Source organism: Rutidosis leptorrhynchoides, chromosome 8 (genome assembly GCF_046630445.1).
Source record: "Rutidosis leptorrhynchoides isolate AG116_Rl617_1_P2 chromosome 8, CSIRO_AGI_Rlap_v1, whole genome shotgun sequence".
Classification (NCBI taxonomy): domain Eukaryota; kingdom Viridiplantae; phylum Streptophyta; class Magnoliopsida; order Asterales; family Asteraceae; genus Rutidosis; species Rutidosis leptorrhynchoides.
This window is the reverse complement of record NC_092340.1, coordinates 340,897,588-340,921,305: the sequence shown is the minus strand read 5'-3', so window position 1 is coordinate 340,921,305 and position 23,718 is coordinate 340,897,588. Positions and strand designations below refer to the sequence as shown.

The window sequence follows — 23,718 nt, the reverse complement described above, 5'->3', positions numbered from 1 at the left end:
CTTACTGCATTGATTGCATGAATAGTGTATAGACAAAATTCATAACTTAGCGTATCTGCTAATTCATATCTTAGCGTATCTGTTACTGTAAACTTTGCCTGACATATTCCGTAAATTCCTCCGTAATCTACGAAATCTTTTGCTCTATATATATATATATATATATATATATATATATATATATATATATATTCTGTGTAATTAGAATATCATCCAATAGCCGAAAAATTATTTCATATCGAAAAGTCCTTTATTCAATCGTACGAAATGGAATTCGTCATTAGTTCAAGTCCCTCGGATTCTGAAATGGAATCCCACTCAAGCTCCGAAAGCAGTGTGCCTGGAATGGATCAACCAATCAGCCATCATCTATTTTGGATGAATTGGAGATGGGTTCGTAGTCTCCTTAATCATTGGAGACAAGAAGAAGGCGATCCTTTCCATCCACCATATTGCCCTCTTGGTGAAGAACCTAAAGCACTTACCGGCGAACCTGTTCGAGACACCATTTTCTGGGTATCTCGTCATGATTATATACTATCTCAAATCTTAGATCTTATTCATCCACTCGTCTAAACCGACAATCATCCCGGTGTAATAGAAGAAGTCAACGAGCTTCGCGCTCGGATAGTGGCTTTAGAGAGTATGGTGCAAAGGTTACAAGCACCAGTAGCACCACCGGCATCAACAGTACCACCATCAACAACACCAACAGTACCATTACCACCACCAACAACAACCGCATCGCAAACCTCAACTTCACAATCCGTCCCACGAGCATCAACGTCACACGCACCATAGATACCAAGGAGTACCAACAACAACCAACGATGAAGTATTGATTCATAACTTCATCGAAGAAATATTCTACGGTAATTATGTAATCTCTAAAGTTTTAGAGATTATTTATTCAAGTCATAGCCGTAAACCATGATGAATGGATGGATAGAAGTGATACAGGGAAGAATAGAAACCCTGACAAGGATAGTGCACGAATTACAAGCTAGACTTGTTTACCAGCAGCATCAACAGTACCGCCAGCATCACCGTCAGTATTACCAACCCCAACAACATCTGTAACACTATAAGCTCCATCAATTACATAACCACTAATGATATTAACAACACAATCACCAATAGGTATATCGAAATAACGAGTTATGAAGTATTAACTAAATTCCACTGAAGGATTTATATGTATATCTTATATATATAAATTTTTAAACCATAATAAATCTTTTCGTACTAAGCTATTATGTGTGAATCTTAACTACTCGGCTAATTCATATTACTAATATGCTATGATGTACATCCTTTGTCAGTAATTTAACCACCGTTAACTACAATCTCTATCTCAATTCAATAAATTTCATGTCATAATAAACCAGGTGTACTATTCAAATACATGTTTGATATTACACTTTCATTTTCACTGTACTCGAAACTTTTTAGACAACATCATTCGTACCTTGCGAAGTTCACAAGAATTTCACAAACACCAACATAATGCATCAACAAATAACGAAGTGTTGATTCATAATTTCAATTATATTGAAGAAATACTCCGTAAAAGTTATGTAATTTCTAAAGTTTTAGGAATCATTCAATTCTAGTTTCAACAGTAAATCAAATGAGTTCAATTTAATATTAACTCAATAAATCTATATTACATCTAAAGAAAATATACACATATATATATTCATAAAGACTGTAATAAAATTCTTTTGTATAAAATATTAATTATGAAATTTTTTTATAACGGGTAGGAAATACCCGAGAGATATATAAATTCACAATTTATATGTTACATTATTCGAATCTGATTCCACAATCATCAACTATACTCACTACTTTCACAACAGTATACATTCTTTTAATAGAAATCAAAACAACCGTATTCATTCAACTCCAATTACTGATTTTGAAATTTCAATTTGAGATATAACCAGTATCATCACTCTTAGATCCTTACATCTTTCAAAGCTATACTTTGACTTCAAAACTGTGCTAGAACATCATGTGTATATTAACGATTACAATCTGTGTTCAAACCCTTCGAAATTCCTGAAGACACTTCAAATAATGGACAATCGAGATGATGATCCAACAACATGTTAACCACAATCATGCATATGAAAAACTCTCGAAAGCAAAGTCATAGTTTAACACGTATCCGTGTCAGACCCTTTGGCATTTATTAGCTAAAATAACTTTTCGATCTCTTTTCAAAATAGACAATTTTTTCACATATCCAGCAAGACAACTTCGACATTTCAGTCGAAATAGTCTTATTATAACCTTGATATATACGTTGCCATTTCGCCATTGTTACCGGGGAGCCGTTTATATTCCACCACATTAGCAGTAAACTTACCAGCAAATTCATTGATCTTTGACTTTTTGAAAAATCATTATATTCATTGAAACCCCATCATTTACTCATCTGCATCTTGTAACGGGAATTCCCATACGAATCGTCGGGAGTTATCAATCAGTATTTTGAAATCTCGCAGCATGTCTACGCCAATAGTTATATGTGTACATATAACATCTATCTCCTGGAGTTACATACTTCGAATGTGAAGTTTCTGAAAAACACCCTAAACTGTGAACTAGTTCTCGAAATTTTAAAAAATGCTGATGAAGCAGCAAAAACTGTAAACGACCTTAACAGTAAAAAGTTTGATGATAAAGAATAGTGTGTTGGCAAAGCTCAGAAAAAGAGAAGGTTTGGAACTGGAAAACGGATTGAGCCAGGTATGAAAGAGGCTGTGGACAAATCACAAGGATGAAATCTACCTTCAAAGAATCCAAATGATTCAGTATCTGTTGAAGCCTTAAATGAATACCTTGCTCCTTACTCTAAAACCCTTGCGGACAATATTCTTCATCATCCTCTTATCTTAAATATTCTAAGATATCATCATATCTTTCATTATAAATATCCTCGATATTTCTGAAGATATTTTCATAACTATTCTTATCTGAAATCATTTATCTTTTCGCGCTATCTGTGTTACATCATAAAAGAAACTATTTTATTTTCTAAATTTTGGAACCTTCGAGTTTGAAGTAAGAATGTTTTTGAAGTAGTGTTGGGAACTGAAGCATGAGTTAGTATAATATAATGACACTTGATCAACGTGATTATATTACAGTAATTCATGCTGAATTTCTAATGAAACATGATGATTCACAGACCCTACCGTCATCATGCGCCATGTTACATAACTCTTTCATTCTGCTTAACTTCTGAACATATCAAGAAAGTATATTCTTGATAGTTCTATTCTCAGTGATTCTGGTAATTTGACAAATTAAATCGTGCTATTACGTTCTTTCTTATTTAGAACATTAAGTTCATTCAAAACTCCATACTTACGAATTCTGGACCATTACTCGCTTTACTAGAGGTCGAGAAGAGAATAAAAAGGCAAAGAGTTTAAAATATAAGAGAAAATATAAAGCCCAATAACAACACAGAGGTTACAAACCGTGGATATTAATACGAATAGCAATATAAAGACACGGTAGAATTAAGAATAGTATCACCCCAAGGTAATAGTAGAAGTAAACAGATTCTTCTGGTGGAAGATTGAAAAGAAGAATGACAGAAATGATAATTAGGATAATATCAAGGATTAGAACGGGATTAAGCATTTCACAATCTTTTGGATGTAAGAATTAAGAAAGAATGTATTGAAATGGCGAAAGTAATGGAACGGAAGAAGTTGATTTATAGTAAAAATATTCGACAGAGCAATCAGGACTGATAACCACATTTAATTATAGAGTTTATAATTTCCTTAATTACCGAAGAATCAAATCTTTTAGATTTCGAAGGTTTTCTTTTAAATCCCTTGAATTCCGGAATTCAGCCATGACTAGTCAAAAGTTATGATGAAACTTGTCTTTCTCAATTCACTATTTTGTGATAGCTTCACTCGTACGCTTCACATGATCGAATCGTTTTATCTATATTAATCAATAATGATAAAACTCTATTTATCAATACATATTCGTCATGAAAACATTTTTATCGTTAGCCATGACGATCTCGATCAAATTTTGGAACGAAATTTCTTTAACGGGTAGGTACTGTGACGACCCGGAAATTTTCGACCAAATTTAAACTTAATCTTTATACGATTTGATATTTTCAACACAATAAGCAAAGTCTGTAATATTGAAGTGTCAAAAATTTTGAACTGTGTTCATGTATTCAATTACCCTTCGACAATTCCCGACGATTCACGAATAACTATTTGTAAATAGATATGTGTGTATATATATAAAAAATAATTGGATGTATAATTTGAAATATTAAATGTTGTTGTTATTAAAAAGTAATTATGTAAAATAAAATAAAAATATGATATTATGATAATTATTATTTAAAACATATCTATATATATAAATAAAGTATATTAATTATATATTTTGTGATTTCGAATTTATGTAGTAAACGACAGTAACACTCAATCACCATTCGATGGATATTAAATAAGTTTAATACAAACTTTTGTGATTTTAAAATAAATGGCGATCCGAAAATAAGTTTTATAAATTATAGGCTTATTGAAAATGTATTTAGGAACTATTTGTTAAATTTTAAACTTTTTATATTTTACTTAAGGTTGAGGGCAAATAAGTAATTTAATTTTTATTTAATAATTTTAAAAAGTTAATGACCATTTTATTTTACATTAATGATTAAAATAAATAAATATAATTACTGTAAAAATTTGGAATTTTTCTGGAAACCTTTATCCGCCACTGATTAACAACAGCGCACGAAATATTGCTCCGTAAATCTGGATGTTGATTGAATGATGACAAGTTTATTGATGGCTATACTGTTTTAGCTTAATGTCACATGTTAATTATTATTTATATTTTATATTAGACAAGTTGTTTGATGTTACATATTATAATAATTCTATTATCTATCTATATCAATATACATGTACGAGAATTTACATGTTAGAAAACACTACCACCTCCAACCCTTCACTTTCACAACCGATTACCCATCTCCACTACCTCTATCTCATAATTATATACATAACACATACACACCATGATACAATCACCAAAATTATCCACTCTAAACTCCAACTAGTACTCTTCTCTTACTCTCAAAACTATCAACCATCGACTATATTTCTGTTTAGTCCTTGAATCACCATCAACCATGAGCTACCATTACAAACCTACTTGAAAAACCACCATTTATTTCTCTCTCTCTTCGAAAATTATCACCAAGAGTCATCATCATCATCCGCTAAACAACTATAATACAACCTTCAAATCTTCTGCTACTAACTTTTCTTTCTGTTTACTCGTGATCAAGTTGCAATCAAATCGAAAGCCAACTCAAACCATCACCATATATCTGCTACTGTTGCTATACTTACTATGGGTCGAAGTTATTGCTTGTTTATGTCTTTTGTTCCGATCACAAACTTCTAAATCGAACCAATGATTTGTTGTCTGACTATTCGAGAATCAACCATAAATACACCCACCTTTGATTAAGCAAACCATCACTTCATCATTCATCACCATGATCATCTAACCGTCATCAACCGGTTGCTTGTTCTTTTCTGTTTTAATCACAAACTAAACACCCCCACTAAACACTACAATTAACCCTGCAACTTGTTGCTATAGTTCCAGTTAAACATCAACCATTTGCTACTGTTTTTGTTTCGGGTCTGGTTCCACACAAACAAACACCTGCAAGTAGTTTGAACCTTGTTCTATTACCGACCGTGATCAATATGAGGTATTCTCCAACCGGTGATGTTTTGTTTTATGTTTCTTTACTTCTGTTTTAGCATTCCATCAAAACCCACTTGGGTTTTCTACTATTCGAATAACATCAATCACCACCTTCACCATTGATCACAAACAACAAACTGTTTCGCTGATTTCTTGTGTTTGTTCTAATTCTGTTCGAAGGGAATTACACCTAAACCGTTACACATATAAATCACGACCACCTTTCATGTTCTTTTCTTTTTCTATCGCCACCACTTTAAATCTATTGAGTAAACTGCTGCTATTAAACTCCGCTGTTTCTGTTTCTATCTTAAGTTCAAACACCACAATAACCAACCTTTGAAATTTTTGATACCCGCCATCTTCTTGTTTCCCAATTCTTGTTCAAAACTCTAAACACACAAACGGCTAATATATATCATAAATCAAAGCTACTTTTGTGTAATATTCCTTTCATCATGGCCGACAATCTCATTATTGAAATTCCCACTTGCTGTGTGGTCGTTGAAGGCTGCTGTAATTGAATTCGTTTCTTTTATTTTCTTTTAATAATAAGCGAATACCTTTTTGACTTATGTTAGTGGGTTGAGTGGTGGATCCAATGAATCAAACAAACACTTCTGTATCTATTATATTATGATTGGGGACAAGTTGAAATGTCCCGTTCTTATTGATTAAAAACGTTCCATATTAATTGATTTCGTTGCGAGGTTTTGACCTCTATATGAGACGTTTTTCAAAGACTGCATTCATTTTTAAAACAAACCATAACCTTTATTTCATAAATAAAGGTTTAAAAAGCTTTACGTAGATTATCAAATAATTATAATCTAAAATATCCTGTTTACACACGACCATTACATAATGGTTTACAATACAAATATGTTACATCGAAATCAGTTTCTTGAATGCAGTTTTTACACAATATCATACAAATATGGACTTCAAATCTTGTACTTATTTTAGTATGCAACAGCGGAAGCTCTTAATATTCACCTGAGAATAAACATGCTTTAAACGTCAAAAAAAATGTTGGTGAGTTATAGGTTTAACCTATATATATCAAATCGTAACAATAGACCACAAGATTTCATATATCAATACACATCCCATACATAGAGATAAAAATCATTCATATGGTGAACACCTGGTAACCGACATTAACAAGATGCATATATAAGAATATCCCCATCATTCCGGGACACCCTTCGGATATGATATAAATTTCGAAGTACTAAAACATCCGGTACTTTGGATGGGGCTTGTTGGGCCCGATAGATCTATCTTTAGGATTCGCGTCAATTAGGGTGTCTGTTCCCTAATTCTTAGATTACCAGACTTAATAAAAAGGGGCATATTCGATTTCGATAATTCAACCATAGAATGTAGTTTCACGTACTTGTGTCTATTTTGTAAATCATTTATAAAACCTGCATGTATTCTCATCCCAAAAATATTAGATTTTAAAAGTGGGACTATAACTCACTTTCACAGATTTTTACTTCGTCGGGAAGTAAGACTTGGCCACTGGTTGATTCACGAACCTATAACAATATATACATATATATCAAAGTATGTTCAAAATAAATTTACAACACTTTTAATATATTTTGATGTTTTAAGTTTATTAAGTCAGCTGTCCTCGTTAGTAACCTACAACTAGTTGTCCACAGTTAGATGTACAGAAATAAATCGATAAATATTATCTTGAATCAATCCACGACCCAGTGTATACGTATCTCAGTATTGATCACAACTCAAACTATATATATTTTGGAATCAACCTCAACCCTGTATAGCTAACTCCAACATTCACATATAGAGTGTCTATGGTTGTTCCGAAATATATATAGATGTGTCGACATGATAGGTCGAAACATTGTATACGTGTCTATGGTATCTCAAGATTACATAATATACAATACAAGTTGATTAAGTTATGGTTGGAATAGATTTGTTACCAATTTTCACGTAGCTAAAATGAGAAAAATTATCCAATCTTGTTTTACCCATAACTTCTTCATTTTAAATCCGTTTTGAGTGAATCAAATTGCTATGGTTTCATATTGAACTCTATTTTATGAATCTAAACAGAAAAGTATAGGTTTATAGTCGGAAAAATAAGTTACAAGTCGTTTTTGTAAAGGCAGTCATTTCAGTCGAAAGAACGACTTCTAGATGACCATTTTAGAAAACATACTTCCACTTTGAGTTTAACCATAATTTTTGGATATAGTTTCATGTTCATAATAAAAAATCATTTTCTCAGAATAACAACTTTTAAATCAAAGTTTATCATAGTTTTTAATTAACTAACCCAAAACAGCCCGCGGTGTTACTACGACGGCGTAAATCCGGTTTTACGGTGTTTTTCGTGTTTCCAGGTTTTAAATCATTAAGTTAGCATATCATATAGATATAGAACATGTGTTTAGTTGATTTTAAAAGTCAAGTTAGAAGGATTAACTTTTGTTTGCGAACAAGTTTAGAATTAACTAAACTATGTTCTAGTGATTACAAGTTTAAACCTTCGAATAAGATAGCTTTATATGTATGAATCGAATGATGTTATGAACATCATTACTACCTTAAGTTCCTTGGATAAACCTACTGGAAAATAGAAAAATAGATCTAGCTTCAATGGATCCTTGGATGGTTCGAAGTTCTTGAAGCAGAATCATGACACGAAAACAAGTTCAAGTAAGATCATCACTTGAAATAAGCTTGTTATAGTTATAGAAATTGAACCAAAGTTTGAATATGATTATTACCTTGTATTAGAATGATAACCTACTGTAATAAACAAAGATTTCTTGAGGTTGGATGATCACCTTACAAGATTGGAAGTGAGCTAGCAAACTTGAAAGTATTCTTGATTTTATGAAACTAGAACTTTTGGAATTTATGAAGAACACTTAGAACTTGAAGATAGAACTTGAGAGAGATCAATTAGATGAAGAAAATTGAAGAATGAAAGTGTTTGTAGGTGTTTTTGGTCGTTGGTGTATGGATTAGATATAAAGGATATGTAATTTTGTTTTCATGTAAATAAGTCATGAATGATTACTCATATTTTTGTAATTTTATGAGATATTTCATGCTAGTTGCCAAAGGATGGTTCCCACATGTGTTAGGTGACTCACATGGGCTGCTAAGAGCTGATCATTGGAGTGTATATACCAATAGTACATACATCTAAAAGCTGTGTATTGTACGAGTACGAATACGGGTGCATACGAGTAGAATTGTTGATGAAACTGAACGAGGATGTAATTGTAAGCATTTTTGTTAAGTAGAAGTATTTTGATAAGTGTCTTGAAGTCTTTCAAAAGTGTATGAATACATATTAAAACACTACATGTATATACATTTTAACTGAGTCGTTAAGTCATCGTTAGTCGTTACATGTAAATGTTGTTTTGAAACCTTTAGGTTAACGATCTTGTTAAATGTTGTTAACCCAATGTTTATAATATCAAAAGAGATTTTAAATTATTATATTATCATGATATTATGATGTATGAATATCTCTTAATATGATATATATACATTAAATGTCTTTACAACGATAATCGTTACATATATGTCTCGTTTAAAAATCATTAAGTTAGTAGTCTTGTTTTTACATATGTAGTTCATTGTTAATATACTTAATGATATGTTTACTTATCATAGTATCATGTTAACTATATATATATCCATATATATGTCATCATATAGTTTTTACAAGTTTTAACGTTCGTGAATCACCGGTCAACTTGGGTGGTCAATTGTCTATATGAAACATATTTCAATTAATCAAGTCTTAACAAGTTTGATTGCTTAACATGTTGGAAACATTTAATCATGTAAATATCAATCTCAATTAATATATATAAACATGGAAAAGTTCGGGTCACTACAGTACCTACCCGTTAAATATATTTCATCCCGAAATTTTAAGCTGTTGAAGGTGTTGACAAATCTTCTGGAAATAGATGCGGGTATTTCTTCTTCATCTGATCTTCACGCTCCCAGGTGAACTCGGGTCCTCTATGAGCATTCCATCGAACCTTAACAATTGGTATCTTGTTTTGCTTAAGTCTTTTAACCTCACGATCCATTATTTCGACGGGTTCTTCGATGAATTGAAGTTTTTCGTTGATTTGGATTTCATCTAACGGAATAGTGAGATCTTCTTTAGCAAAACATTTCTTCAAATTCGAGACGTGGAAAGTGTTATCTACAGTCGCGAGTTGTTGAGGTAACTCAAGTCGGTAAGCTACTGGTCCGACACGATCAATAATCTTGAATGGTCTAATATACCTTGGATTTAATTTCCCTCGTTTACCAAATCGAACAACGCCTTTCCAAGGTGCAACTTTAAGCATGACCATCTCTCCAATTTCAAATTCTATATCTTTTCTTTTAATGTCAGCGTAGCTCTTTTGTCGACTTTGGGCGGTTTTCAACCGTTGTTGAATTTGGATGATCTTCTCGGTAGTTTCTTGTAAAATCTCCGGACCCGTAATCTGTCTATCCCCCACTTCACTCCAACAAATCGGAGACCTGCACTTTCTACCATAAAGTGCTTCAAACGGCGCCATCTCAATGCTTGAATGGTAGCTGTTGTTGTAGGAAAATTCTGCTAACGGTAGATGTCGATCCCAACTGTTTCCGAAATCAATAACACATGCTCGTAGCATGTCTTCAAGCGTTTGTATCGTCCTTTCGCTCTGCCCATCAGTTTATGGATGATAGGCAGTACTCATGTCTAGACGAGTTCCTAATGCTTGCTGTAATGTCTGCCAGAATCTTGAAATAAATCTGCCATCCCTATCAGAGATAATAGAGATTGGTATTCCATGTCTGGAGATGACTTCCTTCAAATACAGTCGTGCTAACTTCTCCATCTTGTCATCTTCTCTTATTGGCAGGAAGTGTGCTGATTTGGTGAGACGATCAACTATTACCCAAATAGTATCAAAACCACTTGCAGTCCTTGGCAATTTAGTGATGAAATCCATGGTAATGTTTTCCCATTTCCATTCTGGGATTTCGGGTTGTTGAAGTAGACCTGATGGTTTCTGATGCTCAGCTTTGACCTTAGAACACGTCAAACATTCTCCTACGTATTTAGCAACATCGGCTTTCATACCCGGCCACCAAAAATGTTTCTTGAGATCCTTGTACATCTTCCCCGTTCCAGGATGTATTGAGTATCTGGTTTTATGAGCTTCTCTAAGTACCATTTCTCTCATATCTCCAAATTTTGGTACCCAAATCCTTTCAGCCCTATACCGGGTTCCGTCTTCCCGAATATTAAGATGCTTCTCCGATCCTTTGGGTATTTCATCCTTTAAATTTCCCTCTTTTAAAACTCCTTGTTGCGCCTCCTTTATTTGAGTAGTAATGTTATTATGAATCATTATATTCATAGATTTTACTCGAATGGGTTCTCTGTCCTTCCTGCTCAAGGCATCGGCTACCACATTTGCCTTCCCCGGGTGGTAACGAATCTCAAAGTCGTAATCATTCAATAATTCAATCCACCTACGCTGCCTCATATTCAGTTGTTTCTGATTAAATATGTGTTGAAGACTTTTGTGGTCGGTATATATAATACTTTTGACCCCATATAAGTAGTGCCTCCAAGTCTTTAATGCAAAAACAACCGCGCCTAATTCCAAATCATGCGTCGTATAATTTTGTTCGTGAATCTTCAATTGTCTAGACGCATAAGCAATCACCTTCGTTCGTTGCATTAATACACAACCGAGACCTTGCTTTGATGCATCACAATAAATCACAAAATCATCATTCCCTTCAGGCAATGACAATATAGGTGCCGTAGTTAGCTTTTTCTTCAATAACTGAAACGCTTTCTCTTGTTCATCATTCCATTCAAATTTCTTCCCTTTATGCGTTAATGCAGTCAAGGGTTTTGCTATTCTGGAAAAGTCTTGGATGAACCTTCTGTAGTAACCAGCTAGTCCTAAAAACTGGCGTATGTGTTTCGGAGTTTTCGGGGTTTCCCACTTTTCAACAGTTTCTATCTTTGCCGGATCCACCTTAATACCTTCTTTGTTCACTATGTGACCGAGGAATTGAACTTCTTCCAACCAAAATGCACACTTTGAAAACTTAGCGTACAATTCTTCCTTCCTCAATACTTCTAACACCTTTCTCAAATGTTCACCGTGTTCTTGGTCATTCTTTGAGTAAATAAGTATGTCATCAATGAAAACAATGACAAACTTGTCAAGGTATGGTCCACACACTCGGTTCATAAGGTCCATGAACACAGCTGGTGCATTAGTTAAACCAAACGGCATGACCATAAACTCGTAATGACCGTAACGTGTTCTGAAAGCAGTCTTTGGAATATCATCTTCTTTCACCCGCATTTGATGATACCCGGAACGTAAGTCAATCTTTGAATAAACAGACGAGCCTTGTAGTTGATCAAATAAGTCGTCGATTCTCGGTAGTGGGTAGCGGTTCTTGATGGTAAGTTTGTTCAACTCTCGGTAGTCGATACACAACCTGAATGTACCATCTTTCTTCTTGACAAACAAAACAGGAGCTCCCCACGGTGATGTGCTTGGTCGAATGAAACCACGCTCTAAAAGTTCTTGTAATTGGCTTGGCAGTTCTTTCATCTCGCTGGGTGCGAGTCTGTAAGGAGCACGAGCTATTGGTGCAGCTCCTGGTACAAGATCTATTTGAAATTCAACGGATCGATGTGGGGGTAATCCCGGTAATTCTTTCGGAAATACATCGGGAAATTCTTTTGCAATGGGAACATCATTGATGCTCTTTTCTTCAGTTTGTACTTTCTCGACGTGTGCTAGAACAGCATAGCAACCTTTTCTTATTAGTTTTTGTGCCTTCAAATTACTAATAAGATGTAGCTTCGTGTTGCCCTTTTCTCCGTACACCATTAAGGGTTTTCCTTTTTCTCGTATAATGCGAATTGCATTTTTGTAACAAACGATCTCCGCTTTCACTTCTTTCAACCAGTCCATACCGATTATCACATCAAAACTCCCTAACTCTACTGGTATCAAATCAATCTTAAATGTTTCGCTAACCAGTTTAATTTCTCGATTCCGACATATATTATCTGCTGAAATTAATTTACCATTTGCTAATTCGAGTAAAAATTTACTATCCAAAGGCGTCAATGGACAACTTAATTTAGCACAAAAATCTCTACTCATATAGCTTCTATCCGCACCCGAATCAAATAAAACGTAAGCAGATTTATTGTCAATAAGAAACGTACCCGTAACAAGCTCCGGGTCTTCCTGTGCCTCTACCGCATTAATATTGAAAACTCTTCCACGGCCTTGTCCATTCGAGTTCTCCTGGTTCGGGCAATTTCTAATAATGTGGCCTGGTTTTCCACATTTATAACAAACTACATTGGCATAACTTGCTCCGACACTACTTGCTCCGCCATTACTCGTTCCGACACCATTTGTTCCTTTCGTTCTATTAACCCCTGGTCCGTAGACCTCACACTTCGCCGCGCTATGACCATTTCTTTTACACTTGTTGCAAAATTTGGTGCAGAACCCCGAGTGATTCTTTTCACACCTTTGGCATAGCTGCTTCTGATTGTTGTTGTTGTTGCGGTTATTATTGTTGTTGGGATGATTGTTGTAGTTGCTGTTGTTGTTGTTGTTGTTGTTGTTGGGCCGTTTGTTGTAGTTGCGATTGATGTTGCGATTGTTGGGATAATTGTTGCGATTATTGTTGTAATTGCTGTTGTTGTTGTATTGGTGATTCTTTTCACCGTTTTCCTCCCACTTTCTTTTGACTTGCTTCACATTGGCCTCTTCAGCAGTCTGTTCTTTAATTCTTTCTTCAATCTGGTTCACTAGTTTGTGAGCCATTCTACATGCCTGTTGTATGGAGGCGGGCTCGTGTGAACTTATATCTTCTTGGATTCTTTCCGGTAATCCTTTCACAAACGCGTCGATCTTCTCTTCCTCATCTTCGAATGCTCCCGGACACAATAGGCACAATTCTGTGAATCGTCTTTCGTACGTGGTAATATCAAATCCTTGGGTTCGTAACCCTCTAAGTTCTGTCTTGAGCTTATTGACCTCGGTTCTGGGACGGTACTTCTCATTCATCAAGTGCTTGAATGCTGACCACGGTAGTGCGTAAGCATCATCTTGTCCCACTTGCTCTAGATAGGTATTCCACCATGTTAACGCAGAACCTGTGAAGGTATGCGTAGCGTACTTCACTTTGTCCTCTTCAGTATACTTACTTATGGCAAACACCGATTCAACCTTCTCGGTCCACCGTTTCAATCCGATCGGTCCTTCGGTTCCATCAAATTCTAAAGGTTTGCAGGCAGTGAATTCTTTGTAGGTGCATCCTACACGATTTCCTGTACTGCTAGATCCAAGGTTATTGTTGGTATGTAGCGCAGCCTGTACTGCGGCTATGTTTGAAGCTAGAAAAGTACGGAATTCCTCTTCATTCATATTCACGGTGTGTCGAGTAGTCGGTGCCATTTCCTTCAAAATAGTCAAATGGAACAAGTTAATCATACAGAATATTAAGAGTAGTTAATAGTATTTCGTAGCATAATATGAACTCATTTATAAAAGCTTTTTCTTCATATTAGCGTTTTATAAGTTTAAATTCGGGTAGTACCTACCCGTTAAGTTCATACTTAGTAGCTAATATACAATTCAACTACTACAATTCTATATGAAAAACTGGTTGTAATAATATTTCGCGTTCAAACTTTTATACAATATTTTACAAACTTACAATACCGCTTATTTTACATAAAGCATGAAATATAGCACACAATAACTTTGATACAAGATAGTTGTGAAGATAATTCTAGCTAGTACACAAGTCGTTCAGCAAAGGAAATAAAGACACGCAATTCATACGTCCAGAAACAAGTCATGCATTCTGGTTTTACTAGGACTACTTCCCATCCTTGGTCTTGTGGAACATAACCGTTATGGCCGTTGATAAGACAGCGTGTTGTAACGTCGTCAAAGGGACGAGGGTTACGTAATGACCAGCAGTCTCGTAATAACCTAAAAACCTCATTTCTTACCCCAATTACCGACTCCGTCACTTGTGGGAACGTTTTGTTTAATAGTTGTAGCCCGATGTTCTTGTTCTCACTTTGGTGAGAAGCGAACATTACTAACCCGTAAGCATAACATGCTTCTTTATGTTGCATGTTAGCCGCTTTTTCTAAATCACGAAGTCCTATATTCGGATATACTGAGTCAAAATAATTTCTTAACCCGTTGCGTAAAATAGCATTTGGGTTCCCCGCAATATATGCGTCAAAGTAAACACATCGTAACTTATGGATTTCCCAATGTGATATTCCCCATCTTCCGAATGAAAGCCTTTTTTAAACTAAGGCATTCTTGGAACGTTCTTCGAATGTCTTACAAACTGATCTCGCCTTAAATAGTTGTGCCGAGGAATTCTGACCGACTCTAGACAAGATTTCATCAATCATGTCTCTGTGTAGGTCTATTAAAATATTGGGTTGTCTATCCATTTTGTGTTTTTATACTGTAAAATAGACAAGAGTTAGATTCATAAAAAAAATACTTATTAATACAAGCAATTTTTACATATATCATAAAGCATAAGCACACTATATTACATATATTACACCACACGAATATAACTATCTTATTCCGACTCGCTCGTTTCTTCTTGTTCGGTTTTGGTTCGTTTTGCCAAGTTTCTAGGGATATATGATGTTCCCCTAATACGAGCCGTCGTTATCCACATTGGTTTAGAAAAACCTGGTGGTTTAGAGGTTCCCGGGTCATTGTTACAACTTAAGGACTTCGGGGGTTGACGATACATATAAAGTTCATCGGGGTTGGAATTAGATTTCTCTATTTTTATGCCCTTTCCCTTATTATTTTCTTTTGCCTTTTTAAATTCAGTTGGGGTAATTTCTATAACATCATCGGAATTCTCGTCGAAATCCGATTCATCGGAGAATTGGTAATCCTCCCAATATTTTGCTTCCTTGGCGGAAACACCATTGACCATAATTAACCTTGGTCGGTTAGTTGAGGATTCTCTTTTACTTAACCGTTTTATTATTTCCCCCACCGGTTCTATTTCTTCTTCCGGTTCCGATTCTTCTTCCGGTTCCGACTCTTCTTCCGGTTCCTCTTCGGGAACTTGTGAATCAGTCCACGAATCATTCCAATTTACATTTGACTCTTCATTATTATTAGGTGAGTCAATGGGACTTGTTCTAGAGGTAGACATCTATCACATAATATCAAACACGATAAGAGATTAATATATCACATAATATTCATATGTTAAAAATATATAGTTTCCAACAAAAATGTTAAGCAATCATTTTTAAAGAAAACACGGTCGAAGTCCAGACTCACTAATGCATCCTAACAAACTCGATAAGACACACTAATGCAAATTTTCTGGTTCTCTAAGACCAACGCTCGGATACCAACTGAAATGTCCCGTTCTTATTGATTAAAAACGTTCCATATTAATTGATTTCGTTGCGAGGTTTTGACCTCTATATGAGACGTTTTTCAAAGACTGCATTCATTTTTAAAACAAACCATAACCTTTATTTCATAAATAAAGGTTTAAAAAGCTTTACGTAGATTATTAAATAATGATAATCTAAAATATCCTGTTTACACACGACCATTACATAATGGTTTACAATACAAATATGTTACATCGAAATCAGTTTCTTGAATGCAGTTTTTACACAATATCATACAAATATGGACTCCAAATCTTGTCCTTATTTTAGTATGCAACAGCGGAAGCTCTTAATATTCACCTGAGAATAAACATGCTTTAAACGTCAACAAAAATGTTGGTGATTTATAGGTTTAACCTATATATATCAAATCGTAACAATAGACCACAAGATTTCATATTTCAATACACATCCCATACATAGAGATAAAAATCATTCATATGGTGAACACCTGGTAACCGACATTAACAAGATGCATATATAAGAATATCCCCATCATTCCGGGACACCCTTCGGATATGATATAAATTTCGAAGTACTAAAGCATCCGGTACTTTGGATGGGGCTTGTTGGGCCCGATAGATCTATCTTTAGGATTCGCGTCAATTAGGGTGTCTGTTCCCTAATTCTTAGATTACCAGACTTAATAAAAAGGGGCATATTCGATTTCGATAATTCAACCATAGAATGTAGTTTCACGTACTTGTGTCTATTTTGTAAATCATTTATAAAACCTGCATGTATTCTCATCCCAAAAATATTAGATTTTAAAAGTGGGACTATAACTCACTTTCACAGATTTTTACTTTGTCGGGAAGTAAGACTTGGCCACTGGTTGATTCACGAACCTATAACAATATATACATATATATCAAAGTATGTTCAAAATAAATTTACAACACTTTTAATATATTTTGATGTTTTAAGTTTATTAAGTCAGCTGTCCTCGTTAGTAACCTACAACTAGTTGTCCACAGTTAGATGTACAGAAATAAATCGATAAATATTATCTTGAATCAATCCACGACCCAGTGTATACGTATCTCAGTATTGATCACAACTCAAACTATATATATTTTGGAATCAACCTCAACCCTGTATAGCTAACTCCAACATTCACATATAGAGTGTCTATGGTTGTTCCGAAATATATATAGATGTGTCGACATGATAGGTCAAAACATTGTATACGTGTCTATGGTATCTCAAGATTACATAATATACAATACAAGTTGATTAAGTTATGGTTGGAATAGATTTGTTACCAATTTTCACGTAGCTAAAATGAGAAAAATTATCCAATCTTGTTTTACCCATAACTTCTTCATTTTAAATCCGTTTTGAGTGAATCAAATTGCTATGGTTTCATATTGAACTCTATTTTATGAATCTAAACAGAAAAGTATAGGTTTATAGTCGGAAAAATAAGTTACAAGTGGTTTTTGTAAAGGCAGTCATTTCAGTCGAAAGAACGACTTCTAGATGACCATTTTAGAAAACATACTTCCACTTTGAGTTTAACCATAATTTTTGGATATAGTTTCATGTTCATAATAAAAAATCATTTTCTCAGAATAACAACTTTTAAATCAAAGTTTATCATAGTTTTTAATTAACTAACCCAAAACAGCCCGCGGTGTTACTACGACGGCGTAAATCCGGTTTTACGGTGTTTTTCGTGTTTCCAGGTTTTAAATCATTAAGTTAGCATATCATATAGATATAGAACATGTGTTTAGTTGATTTTAAAATTCAAGTTAGAAGGATTAACTTTTGTTTGCGAACAAGTTTAGAATTAACTAAACTATGTTCTAGTGATTACAAGTTTAAACCTTCGAATAAGATAGCTTTATATGTATGAATCGAATGATGTTATGAACATCATTACTACCTTAAGTTCCTTGGATAAACCTACTGGAAAAGCGAAAAATGGATCTAGCTTCAATGGATCCTTGGATGGCTCGAAGTTCTTGAAGCAGAATCATGACACGAAAACAAGTTCAAGTAAGATCATCACTTGAAATAAGATTGTTATAGTTATAGAAATTGAACCAAAGTTTGAATATGATTATTACCTTGTATTAAAATGATAACCTACTGTAATAAACAAAGATTTCTTGAGGTTGGATGATCACCTTACAAGATTGGAAGTGAGCTAGCAAACTTGAAAGTATTCTTGATTTTATGAAACTAGAACTTTTGGAATTTATGAAGAACACTTAGAACTTGAAGATAGAACTTGAGAGAGATCAATTAGATGAAGAAAATTGAAGAATGAAAGTGTTTGTAGGTGTTTTTGGTCGTTGGTGTATGGATTAGATATAAAGGATATGTAATTTTGTTTTCATGTAAATAAGTCATGAATGATTACTCATATTTTTGTAATTTTATGAGATATTTCATGCTAGTTGCCAAAGGATGGTTCCCACATGTGTTAGGTGACTCACATGGGCTGCTAAGAGCTGATCATTGGAGTGTATATACCAATAGTACATACATCTAAAAGCTGTGTATTGTACGAGTACGAATACGGGTGCATACGAGTAGAATTGTTGATGAAACTGAACGAGGATGTAATTGTAAGCATTTTTGTTAAGTAGAAGTATTTTGATAAGTGTCTTGAAGTCTTTCAAAAGTGTATGAATACATATTAAAACACTACATGTATATACATTTTAACTGAGTCGTTAAGTCATCGTTAGTCGTTACATGTAAATGTTGTTTTGAAACCTTTAGGTTAACGATCTTGTTAAATGTTGTTAACCCAATGTTTATAATATCAAAAGAGATTTTAAATTATTATATTATCATGATATTATGATGTATGAATATCTCTTAATATGATATATATACATTAAATGTCTTTACAACGATAATCGTTACATATATGTCTCGTTTAAAAATCATTAAGTTAGTAGTCTTGTTTTTACATATGTAGTTCATTGTTAATATACTTAATGATATGTTTACTTATCATAGTATCATGTTAACTATATATATATCCATATATATGTCATCATATAGTTTTTACAAGTTTTAACGTTCGTGAATCACCGGTCAACTTGGGTGGTCAATTGTCTATATGAAACATATTTCAATTAATCAAGTCTTAACAAGTTTGATTGCTTAACATGTTGGAAACATTTAATCATGTAAATATCAATCTCAATTAATATATATAAACATGGAAAAGTTCGGGTCACTACACAAGTAGGGTATATACGAACGAAATTAAAGTGATGAGCTGTACAGACATTTTGTTTGGTTGATTAAACTGCAGAAATATAAACGACCCATTTGATTTGTGGACTGTGAGCTTATTTCAATGGTGGGCCGTTAATGGACTGCTCATTGTTGGGCTGCCGTATCTTAGATTCTTATTCTGGCCATATAACGTCTGTTGGATCAAAACATGCGAATTAATGATGATGATAGTTAGAATGATACACATAAGATAAGAGGAAGATGACAACAGATTTGTACTTAATAAATGATTAAAAACGCATATTATAATAATAACTCACGAGGGCTTCAGTGGTTTGGGAAGGGAGTTGGTTAAGCGAGAGGTCTCGGGTTCGAGTCCCGTCTGGAGCATTTCTTTTTAGAAAAACAATTAAAAAGGGTATACACTTTTTTTTCTCTTTTCCATTTGCATTATATTTATAATAATAATAATAATAATAATAATAATAATAATTATTATTATTATTATTATTATTATTATTGTTATTAGTATTGTTATTATTATTATTATTATTATTATTATTATTATTATTATTATTATTATTATTATTATTATTATTATTAGTATTATTATTACTAGTATAATTATTGTTATGGTTATTATTGTTATGTTATTATTGTTATGTTATTATTAGTGTTAAAATTTTTATTACTACTATATGTATAAGTATTATAGTCATTATCATTATTATTACTATATGAATTAATAATATTACTATTAGAAATTTTATCATTTTAGAATTATTATCATCATTATAATTATGATTATGATTATTATTATTGTTATGAAAGTAATAAAAATTTAATATTATTATCATTAAATCTAGAAATTGTATTATTCTATCATTATTAGTATTAGTATCATTCTATCACTATTAGTATTATCATTATCATTATTATCATTAAAATAGGTGTTATTATCATAACTATAATTATTATTATCACCATAAATATTACTATTAAGGTTGTTATTATCACCTCTAATATTATTATAAGTATTATTATTTATGTTATCATGAGTATTATTATGTAGTTACTAAAATCATTATCATAATTAAAATTAACAATAAGATTAATATTTTTACATTACTATCATTAATATCATTATTATTAATATAGAATTATTAACATTATTAACTCATTAATAATATTAAGTATTATAAACATTTTTACCACTAGTAATATTATTTTAGTATTATTATAACTACTATTACTAATATACAAATGATATATTTAAATACATATAACATAACAAAAATTAATATTTTTATATACAAAATGAATATATGAAACATATATATACTATTAATATAAAAGGGATATAACTAATAAATTTATATATATATTGTTCGATTTCCAGTATGTATATTGATAAATATACAAATGATATAGGTTCATGAATCCGAGGCCAACCTTACACTTGTTCAATGTCGCCATATGTATTTTTACTACAAAATACAATATATTGAGTTTCATTTGCTCCCTTTTTAATGCTTTTGCAATATATATTTTTGGGACTGAGAATACATGCGATGCTTTTATAAATGTTTTACGAAATAGACACAAGTAATCGAAACTACATTCTATGGTTGGATTATCGAATCGAATATCATCCTTTTTAGTCTGGTAATCTAAGAATTAGTGAACAGACACCCTAATTGACGCGAATCCTAAAGATAGATCTATTGGGCCTAACAAACCGCATCCGGGTTACGGATGCTTTAGTACTTCGATTTTATCATGTTCGATGAGAGTTCCGGAATGATGGGGATATTCTAGAAGCGTTTTGTTAATGTCGATTACCAGGTGTTCACCATATGAATGATTTTTATCTCTATGCAGTTTGTGCGAAATGCCTGATATGAGATGATGTTTATGAAAAATGAAAATAGAAATCTTGTGGTCTATTAAAATTGTGGAAATGATTGATTACGATAAACTAATGAACTCACCAACCTTTTGGTTGACACTTTAAAGCATGTTTATTCTCAGGTATGAAAGAAATCTTCCGCTGTGCATTTGCTCATTTTAAAGATATTACCTGGAGTCATTCATGACATATTTCAAAAGACGTCGTATTCAAGTCGTTGTGTCCAATAAAGATTATTATTAAGTAAATGGCAGATTAGGTCATTTATAGTTGAATATTATGAAATGGTATGCATATCTGTTAACTTTCAATGTAATGAAAGTTTGTCTTTCAAAAACGAATGCAATGTTTGTAAAATGTATCATATAGAGGTCAGAACCTCGCAATGTAACCATATGTTATTGTATTCGTTTTTATGGATTAGGACGGGTCGCTTCAACATTGCACCCTTTAGAGAACTCGGCCTTATCCCAAAACCACATAATTGCATCAACAAGCTCGGCCTTAATAACATCCCAATATTTCTTAAAAAATCTCATATTAAACCCATCAGGCCCTGGGGCCTTTGTGCTATCACACTCCAAAATGGCTTTTTGAATCTCTTTCTCATTAAATGGTGACTCGAGTGCACATGCCTCATCAGTAGACAGAACCTGGTTTTTTAATTCTTCTAAACTTGGCCGATCATAACCTGACTTAGAGAAAATACCTTTAAAATGCTTGAAAATTTCAGCTTTGATAGCTTGTGGACATGCTGACCATATTCCCCCGATGTTTAGGCCTCGAATATTGCATTTATTATTTTTCCTCTTGATCACCGAATGGAAATACTTTGAGTTCTCATCACCTTCTAGGATTCAACGTACCCTGGCCTTTTGTTTAAGCATATTTGTTCTAATCGCTTCTTTTTCGAGCCAAAGTTTATGTGTATCCTGCCAGATTTTTATCTCAGACTCGTTTAAACCCCCAGATTCAGCCCTTATTTCTAACTCAGATGCAGCTCCTTTCAATCTATCAATTTCACCCTCAAGATCCCCGAATCTGTTGTAACTCCATTTTCTTAGAGCCTCCTTAACCTTTTTTAGTTTGTTCCGAAAGAGACAATCTTTGCGAGAGTTAACATCTACCGAATCCTTCTAAGTATCCATAACCACCTGATCAACATCCTTCTCATCAAACCAAGCGTCAAATACTTTGAATGGCTTAGGGCCAAAATTCTTTTCTTCATCCTTCAATACAATCGGACAATGGTCTGAATGTCTTCTTTCGAGAGTGACGACAGACAGATTCTCCCATAAAGTACAGAATTTCTCCGTAATGAAAAAGCGATCCAATTTACTAAATTTGACACCATCGTCACTTACAAGAGTAAATAGCCTCCCCCTAACGGTAACTCAATCAAATTATTAGATGCTATAAAGTCATTGAATCTTTTAGCTCTATATTCAAAAAAAATCACAATTGAGTCTCTCTTCCTTCCTTCTAACCTCATTGAAGTCTCCACACAATAACCACGCTTCGTCACGATCTTTATCTAAAATCTCAGAAAGCGATTTCCACAGCTTAATTTTATTTATATCTTCATGTGGCCCATAAATATTGATAACATTAATAAGGCAGTTCATTGCTTTTCAGATGCCCCTTACACCAATTACAGAATCGAACTCTATAACCTCAGTAGCCACGAATTGATCAGTATTCCATATCAGGAGTTGGCCACCAGATTTACCAACCTTCGTTTTCTGTATGAAATCACATTCCTCAGAACCCCAAAGAGCCATGACCCATTTGCCATTTATACAGTTTAGCTTTGAATCTTGTAGGGCCAAAAAACATGGCTTTTCTTTAGCAATCAGATTCCTTACCAAACCAATTATATCGACCCCTTTCGATTTCCCAAAACCACGAACATTAAGTGAAATAGCTTTCATAATTAACAATTGACAGACGATGAAAAAGCCATAAAACTTACTGTTTGGAAGGCTTTTCCTTCCATTTGAGCACTATTTTCTTGCATTTGAGCCCTATTTTCTTGCCATACCCTCATACCCCTTCTGCAAACAACGAATCAGAGAAATCCTTTTCACCGGTACTTATAGAATTGGAGGAACACCCCTTCGCAACACACGGCGAACATTTTGACCGCAACGGTTGCTCAGCTTTATTCTTTCTTGCTGTGTTTTTAATGTTCATCATTCGCGAAGACGCTTTCCAATTTCACAAATTGGTCCAGCAGCAAGCTTTTTTGCTCATATCGCTACCCTTTTTGTGCTTCGATGCGATTGATTTCTGGTTT

The 23,718-nt window shown here is 33.5% G+C and overlaps 1 protein-coding gene across 1 annotated transcript; it reads right to left on the bottom strand.

The window, feature by feature from the left end:
• Nucleotides 1–910: 910 nt before the first annotated feature.
• Nucleotides 911–23,353, bottom strand: LOC139864561 (uncharacterized). Its single transcript, XM_071853143.1, has 7 exons — nt 23,069–23,353; nt 22,910–22,956; nt 22,577–22,805; nt 22,289–22,498; nt 21,870–22,117; nt 1,036–1,109; nt 911–975 (listed from the first exon to the last, which is right to left on the bottom strand). Exons 1-7 carry the CDS (start codon nt 23,351–23,353, stop codon nt 911–913), a joined length of 1,158 nt encoding a protein of 385 aa, XP_071709244.1.
• Nucleotides 23,354–23,718: the final 365 nt, after the last annotated feature.

What these genes read in the sequence shown, in the direction of transcription:
- LOC139864561 (XM_071853143.1), bottom strand. Translation starts at nt 23,353, where the DNA reads ATGAAAGCTATTTCACTTAATGTTCGTGGTTTTGGGAAATCGAAAGGG. An exon ending in ATGAGAAGGATGTTGATCAG is followed by an intron (nt 22,499 to 22,576) that starts GTGGTTATGGAT and finishes AAACTAAAAAAG; the next exon opens with GTTAAGGAGGCTCTAAGAAA. An exon ending in TGCTTAAACAAAAGGCCAGG is followed by an intron (nt 22,118 to 22,288) that starts GTACGTTGAATC and finishes ATTTTCTCTAAG; the next exon opens with TCAGGTTATGATCGGCCAAG.